A 26914-nucleotide genomic window follows, 5' to 3' on the forward strand; every position below is an offset into this window, starting at 1 on the left:
CCACTCTGGGTAACTGGATGGTGGACAGAGGGAAGGAGTGAGAACAAAGCAAGAGAAGACTTCTTCAACTGACTGCCTTTTAACTGCCAGCAGGGTATTATCTCATTGTGAAGTGCAAACGTTCACAGCATCACACTGGGTCAAAAGTTAAGATGATGCACTGAAATTAAATAAATATACTCTAATCGGTCAAAAGTTTTAGAATACCTACTCATTCAAGCGTTTTTCTTTGTTTTTACTATTTTCTACATTGTAGAATAATAGTGAAGACATCAAAACTATGAAATAACAGATATGGAATCATGTAGTAACCAAAAAAGTGTTCAACAAATCAAAATATATTTTATATTTGCGATTCTTCAAATAGCCACCCTTTGTCTTTATGACAGCTATGCACACTCTTGGCATTCTCTTAACCTGCTTCACCTTAAATGCTTTTCCAACAGTCTTGAAGGAGTTCCCACATATGCTGAGCACTTGTTGGCTGCTTTTCCTTCACTCTGCGGTCCGACTCATCCCAAACCATCTCAATTTGGTTGAGGTCAGGGGATTGTGGAGGCCAGGTCATCTGATGCAGCACTCCATCACTCTCCTTCTTGGTAAAATAGCCCTTACAAAGCCTGGAGGTGTGTTGGGTCATTGTCCTGTTGAAAAACAAATGATAGTCCCACTAAGCCCAAACCAAATGGGATGGCGTATCGCTGCAGAATGCTGTGGTAGCCATGCTGGTTAAGTGTGCCTTGAATTCTAAATAAATCACAGTGTCACCAGCAAAGCACCCTCACACCATAACACCTCCTCCTCGTTTTACGGTGGGAAATACACATGCAGAGATAATCCGTTCACCCACACCGCGTCTCACAAAGACATGGCGGTTGTAACTAAAAATCTCCAATTTGGACTCCAGACCAAAGGACACATTTCCACCGGTCTAATGTCCATTGCTCGTGTTTCTTGGCCCAAGCAAGTCTTTTCTCCTTATTGTTCCTTTAGTAGTGGTTTCTTTGCAGCAATTCGACCATGAAGGCCTGATTCACACAGTCTCCTCTGAACAGTTGATGTTGATAGGTGTCTGTTACTTGAACTCTGTGAAGCATTTATTTGGGCTGCAATTTCTGAGGCTGGTAACTCTAATGAACTTATCCTCTGCAGCAGAGGTAACTCTGGGTCTTCCATTCCTGTGGCGGTCCTCATGAGAGCCAGTTTCATCATAGGGCTTGATGGTTTTTGCGACTGCACTTGGAAGAAACTTTCAAAGTTCTTGAGATTTTCCGGATTGACTGACCTTCATGTCTTAAAGTAATGATGGACTGTCGTTTCTCTTTGCTTATTTGAGCTGTTATTGCCATAATATGGACATGGTCTTTAACCAAATAGAGCTTTCTTCTGTATACCCCCCACCTTGTCACAACACAACTGATTGGCTCCAACGCATTAAGGAAAGAAATTCCACAAATTAACTTTTCAGAAGGCACACCTGTTAATTGAAATGCATTCCAGGTGACTACCTCATGAAGCTGGTTGAGAGAATGCCAAGAGTGTGCAAAGCTGTAATCAAGGCAAAGGGTGGCTATTTGAAGAATCTCAAATATAAAATATATTTTGATTTGTTTAACACTTTTTTGGTTACTACATGAGTCCATATGTGTTATTTAATAGTTTTGATGTCTTCACTATTATTATACAATGTAGAAAATAGTAAAAAGAAAGAGAAACCCTTGAGTAGGTGTTTCAAAATTTTTGACCGGTAGTGTAAATAAAACAAGCAAACAAAGACTGTCCTGTCCAAATGTAGTAACACTCATAAGATCCCAAATTGAGTAAAGTGAACATATTTGAAGTCATCTAAAAAATAAAAACACTGTAGTTCCAGTTCTTAAGAATGGGTGAGCTGAGGTAGGAGTCAATTCATTCAGTCAATTCATGCTTTGGCCAGCATGCCAGTGTTAGTTCCTGTTGGATTGGGTTGGGAAGGGATGGTGTCACAGAGAGAAGTAACTGGCCAGGGAAGGCTCCACGCAGCCAGCCCAGGTCACATGATCAGACTGTGCTTGGGAAAGAAGGACTTCGACAGCTGTGCCAAGAAAGTGCTCCTTCATTGAGGCGGAATGCTTTAGTGCAAATGGATTGAACTAAGCCATTTCTATTGGAGTTAAAAGGTTTCCCATGTAGGCTCTAACATGGGTTGGAAAAAGGTCCCCATATAGTATTACCATTTGCACCTGCTATCAGTTCAAGTAAAACAGTCCTTGGTTAAGGTTGTATTATTCCAATGGAAGTTTATGAATTGTTCTGGATGAGGGAAGGGCATCTTCTACTCCATCTAGTGGTCAGTTACACACACACTTCCAATGTAGCTCTGCAATGTCTTGTGCAACAAATGCTATTCGTGATCCTTGGGACCTTCCCCATTGAAGTTGACATTTACAATGCTTAGGGTAGGGACATCCCAAGGATACCAGATAGCACTGACACATATTATAGGCCCGTGGGGCCCAAGAACTGCAACACATCTTTGTATACACAGAGAGCCACCAAAGCATTATGTTTGTATAAACAAGGCTTGTATCATAGAGATGTGAAGAAAAAACGATAAATTCCACTACATTTCCAACTAGGGAAGTCTCTTTAGCTTTACAGCATTGTGTCAGGTTCACTGTTGCCCTCCTTACACACTTGAACATAAAACAAGTAATGATTTGTCAATGAGCTGTGCTGTGTTGTCAGAGTCAGACCAATGAGTTGTGGAAGAAGTGGTGTATGTGATGAGCCGTGGCCTGGCCCACGATGTGTTCCAGTTCATGCGTTCCTGCGTTGCACAGCTGATGGATACTTGAGTAGTGCTGGAGCAGGGCCATGGCTTTGACCTTCCCTACCCCAGGGATTTGCTGAACCAGGGACATGACCAGGGGGTCTAGCAGCCGAGACACACTCCTCCTGCGGAACGGGTTGTCTTTACTTTCTCCGTGCACCTGCAGAGGACACAACTCATCAGTCAATCATCATCATCATCATCATGCATGGTTAGACTATTTTTTAAATTATTTTTTAACTCTGCATCCTTGGGAATGGCTCGTAAGCAAGCATTTCATTGTTAAGTCTACACCTGTTGTATTCGCCCCATGTGACAAATACAATTTCATTTATTGAGTTCTAAATGGCTGTATGCCAGTTTTAGTTTAACACATATTTATGTAACCAGGAAAATATTTGTGAAGTGACAATGCTAAACAAAACTCTTCAGTTGTTTTCTCTTGTGTGAAAGTATGACTTACTATCTGTGTGAGTAGCTGGGAGGCTTCTAGCTGGCTGGCAACAGGTAGCAGTGTCAGGCCAAGCTCAAACACCACAAACTTCTGCATGGCAGAAAAGTACTGTTCGCTGAGCCGGGTCTTCTCCACCACCACTATGCCCTGGAGGCTGCTGTTGGCCTGTAACAGAGAGGGAGAAATGATTAGAACATCACCAAGGAAAAATTGAAGATGTAGCATGTACATAAAAATATTATATATCAATAGTTCAGCTTTACAATCAACAGTGGCTATGTGAACTGGATTATGCTTTAGGATGTATCAGCATAATCAAGTGTGTAGTAGTAGTGTAGTGCAAAACACCTAAAGGTAGACTTACATTTCTAAACCGCACAAGTTTTCTTTTGTAGTTGTTTCCAGCCACAATGTCAGTTTCAGAGACATACAAGATACAGCTCTTGTTAGATAGATGAAAGTCCACCACGCCAAGTTCTTCTTCATATATTGTTTTCACACTTCCAGTTCCTGAAAGTCAGGAATTCAATGACACCATGTTCAGAATGTAACAAACGAGAAGATACTTTATTTAATCACTCAGTATTTACTAGCTAATAATCATGTCTTCTGTTAAACAGACATGGAGGGACATTGTGCGTTAACAATGGGGTGCCTGCCGGTAGTACCGATTGTTTGTTCCTACTGGTAACGTTAGCTAGTGGTGTATCGATTGTTTGTCTTAACTTGTCTGTAAAATGTAAATGTATTTCAGTTGTAATGTAACGTAATTTCACTGACGTGTAACTAATAAAGTAAAGACAGACTGACTGAAGTTGGGCTTCATGGGCTGAACTAACTAACGTTAGCTGGCTAACTACACGCTAAGTTGTTTTTTTGTTTACAATGTTAACTATCTAACGTTGGCTAGCCAACACTTAGCCACAGGTTAGTTAATATAATAGTTGCCTTAGCTACTGTATCCGGTAACTTTGGTAAGCGACTTCGCTACTGTACCTTTCAAACTTTGCACGAGGACAGAGCCTCGCCACTTCTCGTTGGCAATAACATGCCCATACGGGGGAACGGCGTTCACAAAAACTGGAGGTTTTATCTCCATTTTCACAACGATATGTCAGCTCTTTATTTAAAACAAAGTTAGCTTGCCTCCAAATTTTCAAATATCTCCCTCTCTCGGCTGCGTCTGATCCAATCAGTAAACAGCGCGATAGCGCCCACTATGGATATGGAGTGTAAACGCACGGAGCCTCAACACTGGAGTTATAGCGCCATCCTGTGGACTACCAACTATATTGAAGTGTAAACTTTGCGGTCGTGCTGATGCGCAGTCTTTACATCTGCGCGCTCGGAATCCATTGAAACAGGTATGAAATATAGCTACCCAACCTCGAACGGAATGCGATACTGTACCAAATATTATATATCTTATTGTCTAGACTTCGCCTCTTCCTATCTGACTGTACTCATGACAGTCATGTTGGGCAAACTGCACATGACAGTGTGAGCTTGATACGTTTGAACCTCATTGATTTGACCGCCCATTAATTGATGCAGTAATTACTTTCAGCTGGTAACTTCATTCGGTTTCAAAACAAGGTAGCAGCTAATACCAATTGTTGTTTGTAATGCACGACAGCCTGAATATCACTAAATGTTTGTAAACAATCATCATGCAATTAACTGTTTAGGTCATTACAGTGGTCTTTGGCAGTGCAAAGTTTATCGTAATTAACAATTACCTTTTTGGAAATACCCAGACTGCATTTCGACTTTCCCCGGATACATTTTCAAATTATTCAACTTTCTAGCTAACTAGTTAGCTAGTTTAATCAGAGAAATGCACAACTAACAACCAAATACGTAGCAACCAAAAGCAAACTCACATTTGAAGAAAAAAAATCTGTAAGTTTAAGTTGTTACTGTAAGTAAAGTTGCTACTGTAGCTAGCTAAACAAACAAGGTGAGCTAGCTAGCTACCTTGCAGCAAATTCAGATAGCTACTGTAGTTAGCAAATGTACTTAATTGTTCTGAATTTGAACCCTATGTCTTGCAGGTGACCAAACTGTCAGTGACGGTTGAAACCATGCTTGAAATAAATATGTTGAAGGTAAGTAGCTAGCTATGCATGCTGTTCCACACAACATTGCAACTAACATATCTAACTATCTAGATTGCCAATGGGCTGTCTTGTTACCTTGCAAATTTATTGTTTCCCTTAAAAAGGCTGTTGCTTTACAAATTGAAAAAGGTTTCACCACCATGTTTTCTTTGACAGGTGGAGAACCCGTCCTGTCTGTGGGGCAGGTTTGTGAATGGTCCAGGGATAGAAGCGGTCGAGAATAAAAAAGCATATGATGATCTGCAAGTGAAAATGAACCTTTTCTATCATGAGGTCAACCTCGATGTGCAGAAGATCAAACCCTCAACTATAGAGGCGGGACAGGTAATAATCTGTGTGAAGCGAGCGACTGGTGATCAGAGCTAAATGTAATCTGTGGAATGTTTTATCATCTTCAGTTTATGGTAAGAGTATATGCACATGATGAAAGACATTTATTATTTTTGAATGTGAATGTGCATTTACAGATCTGCCTGACTGGCATAGCGCATTAATGATAAATTCATGTTAGGTGACTGAATAGTTACTACACCTTTATATGAAAACAGAGAGCATCATCATTGTGTTGTTCCCCTCCCCAGGTGTGTGTGGTGTACTGGTCTGCCCTAAGGAGCTGGTGCCGAGCCATTGTTGAATCCCTTTTCCTGGGCACCGTTGGAACCCAGGTCATGTGTTTCCTAGTTGACCACGGAGAGCGCATCATCGTCAGCTCAGATGAGTATGTCCTAATTCTAATTCACTTACTCACTCATCCCTGTTGTGGCAGCTGATGCAAAGGGCAACCAAAAAGACTTTGCCCATCTTCTTGGTTTTGCACTTGATTAATGTATGTCATGAAATGTAATTGTCTGATCATGGAGCCCTTCTATTCTTCCCCAGGATTCGGGCTCTGTTAGAGAAGTTTCTGCATCTGCCCTTCTGGGTGAGGAAGTTTCAGCTCGCTGGTGTTCATCCCATGACGCTGCAGGTGTCTGGAGACTGCCTGGAGAAAGCTGAGCTCATGTAAGGGTGGACTGCAGTGCCGAATAAACGTATGCACTAAAATATGCACTAAACTTACTGTGATTATTTAGTACTATTTGAATGCCCTTTGTTGGGCCTCCCGAGTGGCGCAGCGGTCTAAGGCACTGCATCGCGTTACTACAGACACGGGTTCATTCCGGGGCTGTGCCACAACCGGCCGTGGCCGGGAGTCCCATAGGACGGCGCACAATTGGCCCAGCGTCATCTGGGTTAGGGGAGGGTTTGGCTGGGGGGGGCTTTACTTGGCTCATCACGCCCTAGCGACTCCTTGTGGCGGGCCAGGTGCCTGCAGGCTGACCCCGGTCACCAGTTGAACAGTGTTTCCTCCGACACATTGGTGTGGCTGGCGTCCGGGTTAAGCTGGCAGGTGTTAAGGAGCGCGGTTAGGCGGTTCATGTTTCGGAGGACGCATGACTCCACCTTCGCCTCTCCCGAGCCCGTTGGGGAGTTGCAGCGATGAGACAAGATCGAAAGGGGGGAGACAAAGGGGGGTAAAATACAAATATATAAATAAAAGAATGCCCTTTGTTGTTATTCGTTATTACTACTCACAGAGCTCTTGTTTTAATTCTAGACCATCAACGCAATGGGACAGCTCTGCCACACGCTATTTGCACAATCTCTTACAAGGTACGTAATCCTCTCCTGCAAGGTCAGTTTCAATCGGGATCACTGAATTGAGCAATTGAGAAAGCGCAGGTCGTAGTGCTGGACTCTCATTGCTGTATATCAGTCCTAACTGTGCTCTCTGTTCGATTCTCTGGCCTGAAGCTTCTACCGAGATGGAGGCAGTGTTGTGTGAAACACAGGCAGATTGCACTGCCATTGAGCTCTACTTGACTGTCAAAAATGTCAAGGTATTGTACAACATACAATCAGTGGTGATGCCTCCCATAACTAGCTATTATTTTGAGTTTTTCTATACAACTTTGAAGCTAAAAGATGGTTATCTCTCTAGATCTGTGTGAACGATGATCTCGTCTCAAAGAAGTTTGCGTACTTCACAAGCCAGAAGGCCCATCAAACCAGTGGAAAGAATGGTGTTGTTGATAGATCCCCTGCCGTCTTGGCTTGTGACATATTTTCTGAAACTCAGAACTTCCTGGCTACTGACGGCTGCACCGTACGATCACTTTCAGATTTCCCGCCCCGGCAGCAGGACCCAACCGTTCATAATCAAGGTGAATGCACCTTCCGTTATTGTGAAGTCTCATTAAGAACAGTTTGTCTTCCAAAAAGTTCCTGTTGTAAAATGTCACTGCATGAACTTGAGGGGGAAACTCTTACTAAAATGTTCTTCATTGAGCTTTCTTTATTGATCTCTTTAGTGGTTGATCCGTGGCATCTAACGACATCTGGGAAAGAGGCATCGAAGGCTTCCAATGAGGTATCAAATCCAAAGGTGACTGACAAAACTCAGCAAAAAAAGAAACGTCCTCTCACTGTCAACTGCGTTTTAATTTCAGCAAACTTAACATGTGTAAATATTTGTATGAACATAACAAGATTCAACAACTGACACAAACAGAACAAGTTCCACAGACATGTGACTAACAGAAATTGAATAATGTGTCCCTGAACAAGGGGGGTCAAAATCAAGAGTAACAGTTAGTATCTGGTGTGGACACCAGCTGCATAAGTACTGCAGTGCATCTCCTCCTCATGGACTGCACCAGATTTGCCAGATCTTGCTGTGAGATGTTACCCCACTCTTCCACCAAGGCACCTGCAAGTTCCCTGACATTTCTGGGGGGAATGGCCCTAGCCCTCACCCTCCGATCCAACAGGTCCCAGACGCGCTCAATGTGATTGAGATCCGGGATCTTCGCTCGCCATGGCAGAACACTGACGTTCCTGTCTTGCAGGAAATCACGCACAGAATGAGCAGTATGGCTGGTGGCATTGTCTTGCTGGAGGGTCATGTCAGGATGAGCCTGCAGGAAGGTTACCACATGAGGGAGGAGGATGTCTTCCCTGTAACGCACAGCGTTGAGATTGCCTGCAATGACATCAAGCTCAGTCCGATGATTCTGTGACACACCGCCCCAGACCGTGACGGACCCTCCACCTCCAAATCGATCCCGCTCCAGAGTACAGGCCTCGGTGTAATGCTCATTCCTTCGACAATAAACGCGAATCTGACCATTACCCCTGGTGAGACAAAACCGCGACTCGTCAGTGAAGAGCACTTTTTGCCAGTCCTGTCTGGTCCAGCGACGGTGGGTTTGTTCCCATAGGTGACGTTGTTGCCGGTGATGTCTGGTGAGGGCCTGCCTTACAACAGGCCTACAAGCCCTCAGTCCAGCCTCTCTCAGCCTATTGTGGACAGTCTGAGCACTGATGGAGGGATTGTGCGTTCCTGGTGTAACTCGGGCAGTTGTTGCCATCCTGTACCTGTCCCGCAGGTGTGATGTTCGGTTGTACCGATCCTGTGCAGGTGTTGTTACACGTGGTCTGCCACTGCGAGGACGATCAGCTGTCCGTCCTGTCTCCCTGTAGTGCTGTCTTAGTACGGACATTGCAATTTATTGCCCTGGCCACATCTGCAGTCTTCATGCCTCCTTGCAGCATGCCTAAGGCACATTCACACAGATGAGCAGGGACCCTGGGCATCTTTCTTTTGGTGTTTTTCAGAGTCAGTTGAAAGGCCTCTTTAGTGTCCTAAGTTTTCATAACTGTGACCTTAATTGCCTACCGTCTGTAAGCTGTTAGTGTCTTAACGACCGTTCCACAGGTGCATGTCCATTAATTGTTTATGGTTCATTGAACAAGCATGGGAAACAGTGTTTAAACCCTTTACAATAAAGATCTGTAAAGTTATTTGGAATTTTACAAATTATCTTTGAAAGACAGGGTCCTGAAAAAGGGATGTTTCTTTTTTTGCTGAGTTTATATTACCCTCAATAAGGTGCAGCAGTTGTAATCATGTCCCACATAAAAAGTTATATCCTCCTGTGAAATCCAACACTGTTATGTTATTGACTTGTTGTTTTACAGAAAAGCCTAGAAAATGGAAGAAATCCCCCAGAGGGAGGCAATAAGAAAGCAGCGCAGCGGCAGAACAAGAAATCCAATACATTTTCAGAGATTGATGGCGACAAAGACGAGAGGTCTGTTCTATAGGTTTAGTTATTGTTTTTATTGCTCAACAGGTCACTTGGGAGTGGGGCTGCCTTTAGCAGTAAGATAATGTCACACTGTTGTTTTTAATCATAGCATTCCTCTTTCAGCGATGACGAGCCCGGAGAGGACACCGACACATCTCTTGTGTCAGAACTGTTCAGAAATCTGAATCTGTTAAGGTGAGATAATGCTCTAGTGTTCTACTTTCATGCTACTGTCCTAATCTGCTTTGAATGACATTGAATCAAATTCTTACTTGTTGTGGATCTCAACAGATTCATGAAGTTCGTGAATTCTGCTTCGAGCACTCAAAGGGCTGCTATTCCCAACGTGAGTTTCTGGACGATCTCGAAGGCCGATCTCGTTTCTGTAAAAATTCACTTGCACGAGAACTCTGCTTCTCATGTTTCTAAGTCGTGGGTGCCCAAACCTTTGGACTATGTGAACCAAAATGGAATCTCAGTAGTGAATCTTGGGCCAAAAAGAGACGTGGACTAATACTGTAAAGCACCTTTTGTTTAATTGTCAGACTGAGCTTAATGAAGAGAAGGAGGAAGGTGGTGTTCAGAGGTTCTCTGCGGTCACGGAGAAAGCAGAGGAAGAGCCGATCACTGCAGTTCAACAGATCGGACAACAGACTGAAACGGCTGTATGGTATGAACACAACCCTCCGGCCACTTCCACTTACATACTTTGTTCTGTTTAGAGGACCACAATGGAAGAAAGTCTTTTTACTTTTTTGTGTAAATAATCCTCAGCAATTTTGGCATGTGTATCTGTTACATGGTGTAGCATTTTTATGTATTTTAAATGGTCAAATAAAAAAAATAAAACTGCTGCCATTCTTTCAACCACAACCATCAGTTCACCACTACCGCTCACATTTTGTTTGTATTTTAATGCTACCTCCCTTTCAACCATGACTTTGTCCATATGTAAGTTAGTGAATTGGTCAGAGAGTTGTTTTAAAGCTCCATCTGCTGTATTCCTTTCATAATAGTGGTGAAAGTCAACCTGTCGATCCTGTGGAACAATGCACTGAACCAAGGTATATCACATTAAAAGCTAAGACAAGTGATGTGTGTGTGTTTTCTCACAATTAAACTTTGTTGAATTTCTTGGGTGAATGTTTTTTATATATACAGAACAAAATTACAGTTAATGAGGAAATCAGTCAATTGAAATGAATTCATTAGGCCCTAATCAATGGATTTCACATGACTGGGAATACAGATATGCGTCTGTTGGTCACAGATACTTAAAAAAAACAAAAAATGGGCCTCACAGTGGGCCTCATGATCTTGTCACAGTGTTTCTGTGCATTCAAAATGCCATTGATAAAATGCAATTGTGTTCGTTTTCCGTAGTTCATGCCTGCCCATACCATAACCCCACCTCCACCATGGGGCTCTCTGTTCACATCGTTGACATCAGCAAACCGTTCACCCACACAACGCCATACATGTGGTCTGCGGTTGTGAGGCCGGTTGGTCGTACTTCCAAATTCTCTAAAATGACATTGGAGGCGGCTTATGGTAGAGAACTGAACATACAATTCTCTGGCAACAGCTCTGGTGGACATTCCTGCAGTTAGCATGCCAAATGCACGCTCCCTCAACTTGAGACATCTGTGGCATTGTCTGACAAAACTGCAAATTTTAGTGGCCTTTTATTGTCCCTAGCACAAGGTGCACCTGTGTAATGATCATGCTGTTTAATCAGCTTCTTGATATGCCACACCTGTCAGGTGGATGGATTATCTTGGCAAAGAAGAAATGCTCACTAACAGGGATGTAAACAAGTTTGTTCCCAGATTTTGAGAGAAGTAAGGTTTTTGTGCGTATGGAAAATGTCTGGGATCTTTTATTTCAGCTCATGAAACATGGGACCAACTTTACATGTTGCGTTTTAGATTTTCGTTCTATGTGTATAATATATATATTAGTGTGAATGGCTGTACTAAAAACGTTCATCTCTGTGTTTCCAGTACTCCTAGTGACCTAGTAGACCGGACACAAGAGTTCGTCTTCACAGAGCAGCAAACTACTGAGGAGGAGCTAGTCTGCGCTCGGTTGTTGCAGTTGCTAAACCCTGACCCTCTGAACCCAGATGTAGACTCATCAGAAGTTACTGTAAGCATCGAATCAACCTTAATTTATGCCTTTTTTTTGTTGCATCAATGGACTGAATGCAGATATACTCATCACTTCCATCTTGGGTAGCTTTCACCAAATGTATTGACATTTTTTGTGCACATACAATAATGTCTACTGTGCATGACTGACTAAATGTGTTCTTCATGTCAGATCGTCCATACTGATCTGAGCAGGAGTGGGATAGTGGTGCATTCTGCCTTTACTCTGGACCCCTGCACCAGTCTGGCCAACGCTCCAATCACTGACACCTTCCGGAGGGTTGGTTTGCTTTCAACTATGTTCTAACGTTCGAATGGAATGTATTTTGAATGCACTGATTGTACATAGCTCTGGATAAGAGCGCTTGCTAAATGGACTAAAATGTAAATGTATTTACAACTGTGAAAATGTAATGATAGGAATGTAATGTAATGTTTGGAATAAGGTAATAGAAGTCAAGATAAGATTGTTCAGTATAAATGTAAATAGTTTAACATTTGAAATGACTGTTCAACATTTTACCCTGAAGATCTTAGGCAACAATAATGTCCAGTCGTATGGCAGCAGGTAGCCTAGCGGTTAAGAGTGTTGGGCCAATAACCGAAAGGTCGCTGGTTCGAATCCCAAAGTCGACTAGGTGAAAAATCTGTAAATGTCTAGACTAGTATGTCATGATGAAGACTGGTATGTGCACCGTGTTCCCTTTCAGATCTTGATGAGGAAGAAGTATGCCGGCCCGTCTGTGGCTGAGAGTTACTGTTGGCCGGCGGTGGCCCGGGGCTGTGATACGGTCCTCATCTCCCACAGCGGAGACCAGCCCCTCACCTACATCCCCCCGTTCCTGGCCCACATGCAGCTCTCCTCCGTCTTCAGCGCCCTCTCGTCTCGAACCGGGGTGAGTTGAGCAAGCAGAGCACTAGACAGGAATGGTGTTATTTCCCCTGCTATTACTGGATTACTATCTCTGTTGGCCCCCTAATAAAATTGTCTGGCATCAATTAAACAGTCAAATCTTTGTTATGCCAGGCCTCTGCAACTCTTTTCATGGTGATACCACTCTACGTAGACAAAGTAGCATGTAGAAATATGGATGTTTAATTGGTTTGTTAGGGTTCAACGCCAAACTGCAGTAACCTACCAAACTACGACCAGTAAGTCAGACATGGCTTTCTGCTGACAAATCTGCAGTTAAAGGATCTATTTGTGTTTATTCTGTTTTATCTAACACCACATTGTATGTTGTCTCCTTCAGCCCATAGCGGTGATCCTGTGCCCGGGGTGGGAGAAAGCCCAGACTGTCATTGACCTGCTGGAGGAGAGCCAGACTGCCCAGGTCCTCAACCCCATGGTCATACTGGTGGGACTGGGGAAGGACGAGGCAAAGACTGTCAAGATCCATAACAACTGTAAGACCATTATTCACAGGGTCAGGACAGTTAGATTTGACAGACAGACAGGAGTATTACATTCCTCTCCTGCTGTGTTTGTGTGTCTGTCTCCAGGCCAGGTGGTGGTGACCACTCCGTTCAGCCTGGTGCGTCTGCTGTGTTTGCACTGTTTCCAGTTCCTGCGGCTGTGTCACCTGGTGCTGGACGAGGTGGACCTGCTCTTCTCTAGAGCCCCGGATGAGGTGAGAGACACAATGACTGTTCTTCAACTGTAGTGATAGGACCGTACAAAAGGAGAGAGCGGGAGATACACATGGTAAAGGGGCACAGACAGGAAAATAGCCAAGACAGAACTCAAACCCCCGTCACCAGGGGGTATATGCGGTCCGGAGATTGCAGTGATAAAACTAGACCAGACTCCAGTGCTTTCAACTGCCTAAAGCAGTAATCCTGGTCATCTGCACTTCAAAAGCAACACCACAACGCCTCTCCCCTATTTGACCTAGATATTTTGTGTGTATGTATTGATACAGTGGGGAGAACAAGTATTTGATACACTGCCAGGTTTTCCTACTTACAAAGCATGTAGAGGTCTGTAATTTTTATTATAGGTACACTTCAACTGTGAGAGACGGAATCTAAAACAAAAATCCAGAAAATCACATTGTATGATTTTTAAGTAATTAATTTGCATTTTATTGCATGACATAAGTATTTGATACATCAGAAAAGCAGAACTTAATATTTGGTACAGAAACCTTTGTTTGCAATTACAGAGATCATACGTTTCCTGTAGGTCTTGACCAGGTTTGCACACACTGCAGCAGGGATTTTGGCCCACTCCTCCATACAGACCTTCTCCAGATCCTTCAGGTTTTCGGGGCTGTACGGACTTTCAGCTCCCTCCAAAGATGTTCTATTGGGTTCAGGTCTGGAGACTGGCTAGGCCACTCCAGGACCTTGAGATGCTTCTTACGGAGCCACTCCTTAGTTGCCCTGGCTGTGTGTTTCGGGTCGTTGTCATGCTGGAAGACCCAGCCACGACCCATCTTCAATGCTCTTACTGAGGGAAGGAGGTTGTTGGCCAAGATCTCGCGATACATGGCCCCATCCATCCTCCCCTCAATACGGTGCAGTCGTCCTGTCCCCTTTGCAGAAAAGCATCCCCAAAGAATTATGTTTCCACCTCCATGCTTCACGGTTGGGATGGTGTTCTTGGGGTTGTACTCATCCTTCTTCTTACTCCAAACACGGCGAGTGGAGTTTAGACCAAAAAGCTCTATTTTTGTCTCATCAGACCACATGGCCTTCTCCCATTCCTCCTCTGGATCATCCAGATGGTCATTGGCAAACTTCAGACGGGCCTGGACATGCGCTGGCTTGAGCAGGGGGACCTTGCGTGCGCTGCAGGATTTTAATCCATGACGGCGTAGTGTGTTACTAATGGTTTTCTTTGAGACTGTGGTCCCAGCTCTCTTCAGGTCATTGACCAGGTCCTGCCGTGTAGTTCTGGGCTGATCCCTCACCTTCCTCATGATCATTGATGCCCCACGAGGTGAGATCTTGCATGGAGCCCCAGACCGAGGGTGATTGACCGTCATCTTGAACTTCTTCCATTTTCTAATAATTGCGGCAACAGTTGTTGCCTTCTCACCAGCTGCTTGCCTATTGTCCTGTAGCCCATCCCAGCCTTGTGCAGGTCTACAATTTTATCGCTGATGTCCTTACACAGCTCTCTGGTCTTGGCCATTGTGGAGAGGTTGGAGTCTGTTTGATTGAGTGTGTGGACAGGTGTCTTTTATACAGGTAACGAGTTCAAACAGGTGCAGTTAATACAGCTAATGAGTGGAGAACAGGAGGGCTTCTTAAAGAAAAACTAACAGGTCTGTGAGAGCCAGAATTCTTACTGGTTGGTAGGTGATCAAATACTTATGTCATGCAATAAAATGCAAATTAATTACTTAAAAATCATACAATGTGATTTTCTGGATTTTTGTTTTAGATTCCGTCTCTCACAGTTGAAGTGTACCTATGATAAAAATTACAGACCTCTACATGCTTTGTAAGTAGGAAATCTTGCAAAATCGGCAGTGTATCAAATACTTGTTCTCCTCACTGTATGTAGGCTATCGGGGCCGTTTTTTAAAATGTATGTAGTTCTGTCCTTGAGCTGTTCTTGTCTATTAATGTTCTGTATTATGTCATGTTTCATGATCTGTGCGGACCCCAGGAAGAGTAGTTGCGGCTTTCGCAACAGCTAATGGGGATCCTATTAAAATACAAAAAGAAAACTCAGTCTCATTGGTTTTCCTCCTTCGCCACGGTCTCCTCAGCAGTTTGTCAGACTAATGTTCTCCCCCTTTCCTCAGATGACCACCATACTGCAGCACTTCCAGAGGGTGACGGCCAGCGAGGAGCGGGTGTCGTGCCCCAGACAGATCATCGCAGTGGGCAAGCGCTGGTGCCACCACCTGGAGGGTCTGCTCCACAACCACATGAGCAACCCCACCATTATCGTCACGGTGATGGAGGAGGCTGCACTCTACGGCAACGTGCACCAGGTCAGTTTTGAAAGGACTGACAACAAAATAAATTATGGCTTGTGTCCCAACAAAAACAATCTATATTTAAGTGTAATTACCCTTACCTTGAATTGTGTCTGAAGGCCCATAGTGACAGAATCAACAATAGTCCATTGTTTACTTCTGCCACAGCCAGGAGCTAGCATAATTAGCCTCGTCCAAATTCATGAACGTGAACAGCCGGACCGATGTTAGCAAAGCTGCATCGCAAGCAGAAATTAACTCATAAAAACCCTGTAAACTAAATTCAAACTAAATGTAATGGATTATTGTGGATTCTGTCACTATGGGCCTTCAGACACAACTAAAGTTAAGGGTAATTCCACTCAAATATAGATTTTGCCTCAACTATCCCTTTAAGTGTGTATCCATCTCTGATTTCAAGGGCCTGTTGGTTGGATTTGTGATTGGTTAAAGCTATGTAATGGGGCAGTAAACTTGCTTTCATCGTACCTCATTTAGATTAGTCATTACTTTTAGTAAGGGTGGAAGGGTCCATGAGTCAAACAAGGTCTAAGAGTTGTTTTGTATTCTATCGCTCAAAGCAAAGTTTCACTTATGTGTAAATGTTCTTCAATAATAAAAAATAAAGAAAGCATTCTCGCATCTCTCTTCAACCCTCCCCCCAGATTATCCTGTTGTGTCTGGACTGCACTAAGATCTCTGTCCTGCTCGGGGCACTGGACTTCACCCCCGACATGGCCCAGAAGACCCTTGTCATCACCAACTCTGTTGAGGAGGTCGAGCACGTCTTCAAGGTAACTCTACAGCAATCTATAGATCTAGAACAAATAAATGTTTGTTTGCCAACCTTATTTTTGGACATCCTGTCCCCTACAGGAGCACGGTACTATAGAAACAAAAAGCCATTGCTACATTTCAATACTTGTAAGATTAGCATTTTGTAACCTTATTTTTGGACGTCTTACCAGAAGTGTACGGTACTAGAAAAACAAAACATTGTTAATGTATATTCATTCAACTAAATGTTTGTTCCTTGAATCTGTCATTCAGGCTGTTTCCAACACATCAGCGTTTTCCCTGAAGGCCCACGAGGGCTTAACCTACCAGTTTGACTTGGTGACTGAGCAGTGGACGAAGCCCATTGGACCTGGCACTCATGTCATTCTGGGTGAACTGACCCACAATTGCATTTACTTAGGAGTTGACAGTTGCAATGAATAAAAATGGCATACATCTTTCCATTTTATGGCATAGTCTGCCAGGTCAGCTCAGTTCACTTGATTGAAAGTGAGCGTGTCTCCAGGTATTTTCTCTAATTTGCCCTTTGATAAATCTGACCTATTTTTCTTTCCTTCTCTTCCTGTCCACCAGTCACCACCAATGAGTGTATGAAGTCTTTGGGTATCCGTGATGCTACGTGTGTTGTGCACTACGGCTTCCCAAGCTCACCTAAGCTGTTTGGCAGCCGTCTGTTCTGCATGTCCCAGAACTTCCAGAACCTCTCAGACAAGGTAACGTTAGGACAAACCAAATCCGCACAATATGTTCCTTCTCTTGCTCTGTGCCGGATTCAGAGCTGAGATAAGCGTGCAAAGCTCTGACTTTTTCTGGGAGACTTGCGTGAAAAGCCTAGGTTAGCGGGCAGATCTCAAGTCAGAAGATGGCCATGAGTGACTTGTTTTGATCTCCTTTTACATAACCTATTCAGATGGCATCTGTGTCTGCTTTGACTGTATGAGCATGGTCTACTTTGTGAATTCCTTTTCATATGGGATTCTGTGATTGACAGGAGCGTGCTGCAGAGAACACAGCCCACCCTGCCAAGTCAGTGCTGCTGCTGTCCGAGAGGAATGCCCGTCACGTGATCGGGGTCCTGCGCTACCTGAAGCGTACTGAGGCCTCGCTGCCTCCAGAGCTGCTGCACTTCGCCCAGGGAGTCCTGCAGGCCAAGGAGGAACAGAAGTCAGACAGGCCTCTCTGCAGCTACCTCAAGAGCTTCGGCTTCTGCAGGTCAGTGCTGCTGAGATGCAGGCAGTACTCTGCCAAGAACATTTCTCCATGGGGACAATAATGTTAGATTTGATTTGCTGTTATGCATGTTACAATACTCAGACATGAGCTGAACCTTGGATTTGGGTACTTTTGAAAGATGCATACTTGTCCTATGCACTTAAGAATATAACTTTATAGTTTTGTAATTAATTGCTTTGCTCAAGGGCACAGCAGCAATAGGTGGCACCTGATATTCTTTATGTAGTACTTAATGTGACTTGTGCTGTATTGCAGGGACAGCAATGTTTGTTCTTATCGACACAGCATCAGCCCCATACAGGATCAGCCACTGCAACCAGACTCTGGAACTATTGTGGTGAGTCAGCATATTATATGATAACACTTGTTTCAGGGGTGTAGATATCAGCCAAGAACACATGCCAAAGTTGGACATATCCTCTCAAGCTTTTCCAATGAGGTCACCGGTGTAATATAGTTTAATATTCTATCTGAATGTATACAAATGAAGACATTCAATTTTTTCACGCTTACGTTTGAAAGGTTCTGCCCTTGTACATCAAGACTGCTTCCGTCTACTACGGACGCATTGTGAGTAAGAAGGTGGACAGTTATGAGAGCCTGGCAGCAGAGATGACTGCGTACTACGCCACTGAGAAGCTGGGCGCTAAGGAGGTTCTGGAGGGAGGGCTCTACGGAGTACAAGAGGATGAGGTCTACCACAGGTCAGAAAACAAACACCAAACAACATTAATTCAGTCACTTTCATAACTGATGATGTATGTTATATGGCCATGAAGCAGGTTTAAACAACATGCCAAGTAATGGTTACATGCAGTGAAGTCCAAATCCTCTGGGTGGGTCAAATGCTTTTGTCACATATCAACCCAATGCCACCCTACCTCTCGTTCCTTAACAATTTCACCCACTGCTCCTCTCCTACCTGTCATGCAGGGTGCGGTTGACTTCGGTGCCGGACAAGGGTGAGTGTCTGTTCTGCAGCGTGAGGGCTCTGTTCCTGGATGAGGGGCGTGAGCAGGAGGTGAAGTCCCACCAGCTGCTGCAGCTGCCGCCCCAGTTCCACACACTGCCACCCCAGGCTCTGGAAATCATCGTCTGCAGGGCTATGCCCATCGACGCTGAGGTCGAATGGAACCCCAAGGTCTATACACCAGGCTGCACTCACTCACTGGGCTCTTTCTCTCACTCACTTTTTCGGAGCTCATCTTTAGGGATAGAACATTGAAATGATTAGAAGCAATGACTGTGAATTATGTTGCAGAAGCTCAAATTATGTGTTGAGATTGTGATTGCCGGAGACTCATATTGTGAATGCCAATTGCTAGTGTAGGACCTTACCTTTTCAAAGTGCATAATCAATGAGTCTAGAACAACAGGTTACAATGACATTATTCCAATGGTGTGGATTCAGGTCACCAGGGCCATCAGTCAGAAGATCAAAGGCCTGCAGCACCAAGCCAAGGTTGTTCTGTGTTTGGGAAACACGGTCTTCGTCGATCCCATGGTAGGTTGTCACTTTTTATCTTCCATTTGGTTTTAGCTACTTCTACTCCATCTACAGACAGCTGAATTTCAACACAGACACACAAACACTGAATGTCCTTAATCCTTGTGTGGCAGGTAGCCTAGCGGTTAAGAGCATTGGGCCAGTAACTGAAAGGTTGCTGGTTCAAATCCTAAAGCTGATTAGGTGTAAAATCTGTCTGTGCAAGGCACTTAACCATAATTGCTCCTGTAAGTCGCTCTGGATAATAGTGTCTGCTAAATGACTAAAATGTGCTCTGTTCTCAGGTGCGGATGACCCGTCTGCCAGGCCTGAAGACATTCATAAACGAGTACAACATCCACGCTGAGATCCTGAGCACAGGGATGGGCACCAGCAACCCTCAGCACCTGGACCTGCTGAAGGAGCTCCACCACGGGGCTGGGCCTGGAGCCAGTGCTGGGGAGACCCCTCTCACCACGGGGTGAGTTCAGTCCTCTATGCCCATGGGTAACCAGGCTTTCAGCACCATAGGACCTCATAATACAAGATACTGTACACTGACATCCAACAGCATTCTTCACTTATAATACGGCACAATGTAATACAGCATGTTAAAACTTATGCTGCTACACCAGGGGCTATGTGCAGATATGGGGTTACGTCAGAGAGGACATGGCTGTCAACCATTCGATTTTTCATCCCCAGTACTTAATGAGAGCACTACATTACCAACCTATTATGATTGTGTGTCGTGACTCGTGTCTGCTTGGTTTGTTTGCTAGGCCGGAGGGCTCTGAGGTGACCTTGGAGAACAAGGTGCAGGCTGCAGAGGAGGCCCTGGTCCACAGGATGAGGGCAGCCGTCGAGCGCTTACACTGTGGCCAGGAGGTTTCTGTAGACCCGCCCCAGAACCAAACGGCTGTGCTTCATGCCCAGACAGACCTGTCCCAGTGCCATATGAAGGACTCAGCAGACCTGCGTCAGATGGACCAGAAGGTCTTTGTATACCCTACCCAGCTCTCGCCCAAGCCACAGAAGGAGTCCCCATTAGCAGCAGTACCTGATCCGAGCGTAGCTCAACTACCAACACTCATGGACAGGGCCCAGTTACCTTCCCCACTCCCAACACCTCGCGAGGCCCAGTTACCTTCCCCACTCCCAACACCTCGCGAGGCCCAGTTACCTTCCCCACTCCCAACACCTCGCGAGGCCCAGTTACCTTCCCCACTCCCAACACCTCGCGAGGCCCAGTTACCTGCCCCAACACCCATGGACAATGACCCCAAAATGGAGCAGTGGAGGAGCCGCATAGCTAACCTCCAAGGCACCACTCCAACACGGAGGTTGGTGTCTTCACTATTGTTTTTCTTTGATGCTGTCAGTCAATAAAAATAGATTTTCTGATGTTTGATTCTTTCACTATACAGTGCGGCTCTGCACCCGACCCGAGATATCCCACTGTCCACTGACGTCAATTTAACGTCTATTACACGTTGGTTCAACGTAATTTCATTGAAATGACGTGGAAACAACGTTGATTTAACCAGTCTGCGGCAGAGGCTTACGTCTCAGTGCTGAGTGCCCTAACTGTGATCAATGGCTAGTGTTTCATTGATCTCACTTCAACATGTGATGTTCAAAAGACTTGTGTTGTCATGCAGGCATACAGCTCTACAAGGATTCTCCCCCAAAGACTGGATTTCTGCAGTTCCCCGCCCCATTGAAAATGGTATGAAAACTATTTTAGTTTGATAGTGATCAACAATGTCCAAAAAGTAAATTTACTGTATGTATGTATGTCTAGTCAACCATGACATTCACTATTGTTGAAAACACAAGTTGATAATGATCAACAAAGACATATAAAGACTCAAATATAGAGTAGTCTACTATGCCATTCACCATTGTTGTACCTCATAAGGCTGGCTCTTCATACTATTCCAACTGGTGCATTTGTCTTATTCAGGTCATTTGATCGATGAGAAGCAAATCAACGGCCAGCAAGTCATCAACAGTGAGAAAGTCATCAGTGTTGACAAGGTCGATGTGGACGCACCAAAAAGGTATTTGAGGTACACGTATCCCTTATATTTCTGAATAGTCAAATTAAGCTGATTTTGTGTTTTTGTAGTGCGCATCAGTGTTGCATGGAGTCGATTCCACTTCAATTCAGTTTACTTAATATATAAATTGGCTGAATTGAAATGCAAATTACTCCAATCCATCATAGATTTACATTTAGTTAGTCTTTTTCAGTTTCCATCCCCAGATCAAGTGGTTCCAGAGAGATGACACAGTCACACTGAACATAAAGCTCAGAGAACCAGTGGAACAGAGATGTGAATTCTTCCCTGACAGAGTGGTGTACAGGTCTGTTTAATGTCTGTCACATGTCCTTTCAACCACCTGAACAGACAGTTTTTATCTAAAGTAGCTTGAGGCAAGTGCTGAGCTGTTAATGTTTCTGTTCTATGTAAATAAAAATGTAAAAAATAACTCCCGTGCAAGGTAACATTGTGTGTGCAGGAGTTTTTTAAAAGATGAAGTTAACATTGGGGCTGTAATTCCCTGCAACACAAATGAGAGAAGCATTTCATTTGATAATATTTCATCTCTAACGATTATATTGCCTCTGTAGTGCGTATGTGAATGACAGGCCTTACCGTGCTGACCTGGAGCTCCATGGTAACATCACTGCAGAGAGGTGCTCCTGGGAGATGAAGTGCAATGAGCCAGTCATCAGGCTCGTCAAACAGGAGAGGGGAGACTGGAAGATGCTCCTCAAGCAAAAGGTAGTGCTTTTTATTAAGGGAAAAATATATATTATTATATGTCTATCTCCTAATCTCTTTTGTACAGCTAGCAATACCTGTAGGTAGACATACTTTGGATATTTAGTCCTTTTGACATTTGAGAACTAAAAAAATACAAGACATGACCTTCCAAATGAGTTGTTAGAGTTCTGCTTACAGTAACAGAATGTACTAGTAGATGTCATACCTCGTTGTTTATTCATGATAAATATTATGATGTCCTCAGAGTGCTTTTGTTAGTTTGGACTTCGACCGCTTTGAGGAAGATGAAAAGAAGACTTTAAATGGTAAGATTTCAGAATCATTTGCACTAAATTCCAGAAGCTAAAGTTATTTACATTTATTTGCAGTCAGTTAGCTACCGCCCCCAAACTATTTCACTAGCTTTCCATCATTGTATCAAGCCTCTTAAAATTACAAGGAGGCTCCAGTTATGCTTTCACAGCATATTAGCCATAGAGATAAAATACACTACATTATCAAAAGTATGTGGACACCTGCTCTTCGAACATGTCATTCCAGAATTATGGGCATTAATATGGAGTTGGTCGCCCCCCCTTGCTGCTATAACAGCCTCCACTGTTCTGGGAAGGCTTTCCACTAAATGTTGGAACATTGCTGTGGGGACTTGCTTCCATTCAGCCACAAGTGCATTAATTAGTGAGGTCAGGCACTGATGTTGGGCCATTAGTCCTGGCTCGCATTCAGCGTTCCAATTTATCCCAAAGGTGTTTGATGGGGTTGAGGTCAGGGCTCTGTGCAGGCCAGTCAAGTTCTTCCACACCGATCTCGACAAACCATTTCTGTATGGACCTCACCTCGAGCACGGGGGCATTGTCATGCTGAAACAGGAAAGGGCCTTCCCCAAACTGTTGCCACAAGGTTAGAAGCACAGAATTGTCTAGAATGTAATTGTATGCTGTAGCGTTAAGATTTCCCTTCACTGGAACTAAGGGGCCTAGCCCGAACCATGAAAAACAGCACCAGAACATTATTCCTCCTCCACCAAACTTTACAGTTGGCGCTGCATTCGGGCAGGTAGTGTTCTCCTGGCATCCGCCAAACCCAGATTTGTCCGTTGGACTGCCAGGTGGTGAAGCGTGATTCATCACTCCAGAGAACGTGTTTCCATTGCTCCAGAGTCCAATGGTGGCGAGCTTTACACCACTCCAGCCGACGCTTGGCATTGCGCATGGTGATCTTAGGCTTGTGTGCAGCTGCTCGGTTATGGAAACCCATTTCAGGAAGCTCCCGACGAACAGTTCTTGTGCTGACGTTGCTTCCAGAGGCAGTTTGAAACTCAGTAGTGAGTGTTGCAACCGAGGACTGCCGATTTTTACGCGCTACATCACATCAACGCGGTCCCGTTCTGTGAGCTTGTGTAGCCTACCAATTCGCGGCTGAGCCGTTGTTGCTCCTAGATGTTTCCACTTAAAAATAACTGCACTTACAGTTGACCGGGGCAACTCTAGCAGGGTAGAAATTTGACGAACTGACTTGTTGGAAAGGTGGCATCTTATGACTGTGCCACGTTTTAAATTCACAGCTCTTCAGTAAGGCCATTCTACTGCCAATGTTTGTCTATGGAGATTGCATGGCTGTGCTCAATTTTATACACCTGTCAGCAACGGGTGTGGCTGAAATAGCAGAATCCACTCGTTTGAAGGGGTGTCCACATACTTTTGTATATGCAGTGTAGTTCTGACTGACCACCTTGTTCTGTTGCTGGTGTTCCTCAGGTCTCTGCTTTGTGGGGCACACTGGGGAGGAAGGCTGCTACGTGAGCTCAGACAGTAGCAGTGACTGACTGCAGACAGACGGCCCTCATCGATCCTCCCTCTAATCATCAACTGAGAAGAACCTAGTGCCAATCCCCCAAAAATACATAAATTCAGCCAGTTAGTTATTATACACTTTTCCTTCATGTCTGCTTGAAGGATGCATCTCTTTGGCTATTTTAGGACATTTCATATGACAATTCCATGTTTTCAGGTTTATTTTTTGATGTTATGCTATCAGACTATCAACACAAGTGAATTGAGAATGATGGCTTATTCAAATCTGTTATGACACAGGTACATCAGAAAGTACTTAGTAGTAAGGAATTGCCAAACTAGCAGATACCCATAGACGTCCAGTCATTGTGTTAACGCTAGTTAGAATTGGCTTCCGAAACTACCTATAACTTCCTTCATACTGGACACAGAGACATACAAATGGTATCCACGAGTTCATCTGACACTGTGGAAGAAGATAAATGGCCTCATTGCCAAAATCCCAAAGTATCCTTTTAAGTATGTTAAAAAGCAGCTTTTCTGTTGGAATGATGTGGGCGTACCTCAACAACAGAATGGTGTGGGCGTATACTGGTCATAAAAAATATTCAAGCAAGTAGGCTGCTGATTGGCCATCTCATCCTCCTCAGGAGGATGACATCATCCTCTATGAAGAAATGGAAAGCATTTCTGAAACTGTCTGTTTGAGGTGGTCTTTGAAGTGGGTTTATGCTTTATGCTTTGGCCACATACAAGTATAGGATGAATCAACAACGTTATTTGGGTATGAGTTAACAGAACTTTTAAAAGTGAGATTTTCACTGGACAGTTACAATAAGCGTGTTCACACATAGTTGTTAGCTAAAACGCAAATCAGTTTTGTTATAGGTTTAAGTTAGGTTCAATTTCAAGCAAACTAAAATGTGTAAACCGATCCTTGTTTTCAAGTGTCTACTTGACAGAAATTGACAGATTAAAGCTACATTCTGGGATTCGAAAAACTGCTGCCCTGTCACTTGTTCTGGTATACAGCTGAGGGATGGGGCTAGGAAAATGTAACCCCTCTCAAATTCATAGACTCCGCTCTAGGTGCAAGGACTAACAGTATACCAGATGCTTTTATCCACAGCGACTTAGTCATGCGTGCTTCGTGCATAATTGTTTTACGAATGAGTGGTCCCAGGAATTGAACCAACTGTCCTGGTGTTGCAAGAGCCACGCTCTACCAACTGAGCTACAGAGGACCAGCCCATGACATCCAAGCTATACATTGTTTGTTTACATTGTCGTTTGTAAACTATAGTGTAATAAAACCAAATATTTTGGGTTATGATAAAGACCGATGGTTGTGCTTTGCTCATGGGGCGTTTAAAGCTCCATTATGTAACTTTGTGTATTTTCGTTTTTTTCCCTAGTGGTCATCAATGTGATTCAACAGTAACAATATTGCGTCTCCATCCTGCCTGAAAACCACTGTATTCGATTTCCCTGTCGGGTCGGATTTTCCCGCCAGATTTAGTGCTGCGCGTAGTGAATAACGAGTTTCCGTTAATATTCTTAAAGAATCAATAGGTGTATTTCAAGAATCTAAATTACCATTAAGCAACTTTCAGATTATCGTTCTTCCAGATTTAGCTCCATTTTTGCTGTGATTTTTCAATTAAAATGCAATGGTTTTGGAACAGTTGCTTTGTAAATTAATACCAATGATTTTACTTTCAATACATGGACCAATTCGGTATGTTAATATAGCCTTCAAAATAAAAGTTAACAAAACAACAGCTACACTATCAGTAGTCTATGGTAGAAATTCACCTTTCAGCAGTACAATGAAGGCCAACGCTATATAAAAACACCCTTACGAAGTATGGAGTGGGTTGTGTAGATAAAAATAAATTAAAAATTTAGTTGGAATTTCTCCAAGATAAAGGGTTAGTTTATCTAATGTAATCATGCTAGCTGTAGCAAAAGTATACAAAGGATTATCGTGGATGCTGTCACTACAGAGAGGTATACTACGATTTAAGCTATATTCTACTCAGGGTTTTCTAAAGCTAGCCAGGTTCAGTTAGCTTCACATTCAGCTCCGGCACAATCCGTACTATGACTGTGGATATTGCTCGTCCGCTTGCGGCTAACTCTAGCAGGCTTGTGCGTGTCGCACATGGCTAGTCGAACTCTGAACTCTTCATTTAGACAATGCAAATTCAGCAGGCTATGGTGTGAAATAGGCTTGTAAAAGTGCCGTCTTTATTGTATTACTTATTGGTAATGCCATCTTTGGTGTGCTTATCAATGCACCAGCACCTTTTTCCCCACTACTATCGAGCACAAACATTTGATTAATAAAATATTTAATCAGTCGTCTTCCTCAAATGAAGGGGATGATGACGCAATCTTTGCTAGTGGGAGGGAATCTGATTTTATTGGTCCTCAACTCGCGGCTCAGACGCTTCATTCAGTATAAAAAGTTAGCCACGAGTTAGCCTGCCCTGGAGCAGGTTAGTTCTGAAGGATTCGTTGCCATAGAAATGTAAAGGTCACTTTTGTGGTACCGGTTATCCCGAGGAACTCAGAGTTTGTCAAAGTTACCGCACCTCACTAACTCGTCAAACCATGTACGTATAAAGGGCTCAGGCCAACATAAACAACTCAAAAGGCTGCATTTATACAGGCATCCCAATTCTGATCTTTTGCCACTAATTAGTATTTTGACCAATCAGATCTTTTGCCAATACAGTGCATTCAAAGTATTCCGACCCCTTTAATTTGGATGGGGAGCGTCACTGCACAGCTATTTTCAGCTCTCTCCAGAGATGTTCGATCGGGTTCAAGTCCAGGCTCTGGCTGGGCCACTCAAGGACATTGAGACTTGTCCTGAAGCCACTCCTGCGTTGTCTTGGCTGCGTGCTTAGGGTCGTTGTCCTGTTGGAAGGTGAACCTTCGCCCCAGTCTGAGGTCCTGAGCGCTCTGGAGCAGGTTTTCATCAAGGATCTCTCTTTACTTTGCTCCGTTCATCTTTCCCTTGATCCTGACCTGTCTCCCAGTCCCTGCCACTGAAAAACATCCCCACAGCATGATGCTGCAGCCACCATGCTTCACCATAGGGCTGTCATGTGCCTTTTGCTGAGGAAAACAACAATTTAATCCATTTTAGAATAAGGCTGTAACGTAACAAAATGTGGAAAAAGTCAAGGGGTCTGAATAC

The 26914-nt window shown here is 43.9% G+C and overlaps 2 protein-coding genes across 4 annotated transcripts; one reads left to right on the plus strand and one right to left on the minus strand.

Moving 5' to 3' along the window:
* Positions 1-1656: 1656 nt before the first annotated feature.
* On the minus strand, positions 1657-4448 carry faap24 (FA core complex associated protein 24). The gene is made up of 4 exons (XM_041837908.1): positions 4263-4448; positions 3631-3776; positions 3276-3431; positions 1657-2972 (listed from the first exon to the last, which is right to left on the minus strand). Exons 1-4 carry the CDS (start codon positions 4363-4365, stop codon positions 2730-2732), a joined length of 648 nt encoding a protein of 215 aa, XP_041693842.1. The 5' UTR covers positions 4366-4448; the 3' UTR covers positions 1657-2729.
* tdrd12 (tudor domain containing 12) lies at positions 2961-26457 on the plus strand. 3 transcript variants are annotated; one of them, XM_041837905.2, is made up of 36 exons: positions 2961-3023; positions 5321-5374; positions 5543-5710; positions 5968-6104; positions 6266-6388; positions 6984-7039; positions 7181-7266; positions 7368-7590; positions 7738-7796; positions 9407-9519; positions 9640-9711; positions 9808-9862; positions 10062-10186; positions 10533-10580; positions 11520-11664; positions 11839-11946; positions 12377-12562; positions 12920-13073; positions 13170-13297; positions 15425-15616; positions 16267-16395; positions 16652-16769; positions 16973-17112; positions 17391-17611; positions 17888-17969; positions 18155-18336; positions 18566-18773; positions 19044-19136; positions 19424-19599; positions 19901-20461; positions 20780-20847; positions 21085-21190; positions 21375-21488; positions 21757-21910; positions 22158-22218; positions 23671-26457. In XM_041837905.2, the coding sequence occupies exons 1-36, from the start codon at positions 3021-3023 to the stop codon at positions 23736-23738; spliced, it is 4716 nt and encodes a 1571-aa protein (XP_041693839.1). In that variant the 5' UTR covers positions 2961-3020; the 3' UTR covers positions 23739-26457. The 3 variants fall into 3 exon arrangements, with proteins under 3 accessions (XP_041693839.1, XP_041693841.1, XP_041693840.1); XM_041837907.2 differs by lacking the exon at positions 2961-3023 and adding an exon at positions 4579-4630 and having other exon boundaries at positions 7738-7811; XM_041837906.2 differs by lacking the exon at positions 2961-3023 and adding an exon at positions 4948-5168 and having other exon boundaries at positions 7738-7811.
* Positions 26458-26914: the final 457 nt, after the last annotated feature.

Source organism: Coregonus clupeaformis, chromosome 19 (genome assembly GCF_020615455.1).
Source record: "Coregonus clupeaformis isolate EN_2021a chromosome 19, ASM2061545v1, whole genome shotgun sequence".
Taxonomy (NCBI): Eukaryota; Metazoa; Chordata; class Actinopteri; order Salmoniformes; family Salmonidae; genus Coregonus; species Coregonus clupeaformis.

Excerpts from the sequence above, each read along its gene's own strand:
- faap24 (XM_041837908.1), bottom strand. The coding sequence starts at position 4,365 with ATGGAGATAAAACCTCCAGTTTTTGTGAACGCCGTTCCCCCGTATGGG. Across the intron at positions 3,777-4,262 it reads CCTCGTGCAAAGTTTGAAAG|GAACTGGAAGTGTGAAAACA; the intron begins GTACAGTAGCGA and ends CCTGACTTTCAG. Across the intron at positions 2,973-3,275 it reads CCCAGCTACTCACACAGATA|GTGCACGGAGAAAGTAAAGA; the intron begins GTAAGTCATACT and ends TGTCCTCTGCAG.
- tdrd12 (XM_041837905.2), top strand. Across the intron at positions 17,113-17,390 it reads TCCAGAACCTCTCAGACAAG|GAGCGTGCTGCAGAGAACAC; the intron begins GTAACGTTAGGA and ends TGTGATTGACAG. Across the intron at positions 22,219-23,670 it reads TGAAAAGAAGACTTTAAATG|GTCTCTGCTTTGTGGGGCAC; the intron begins GTAAGATTTCAG and ends GGTGTTCCTCAG.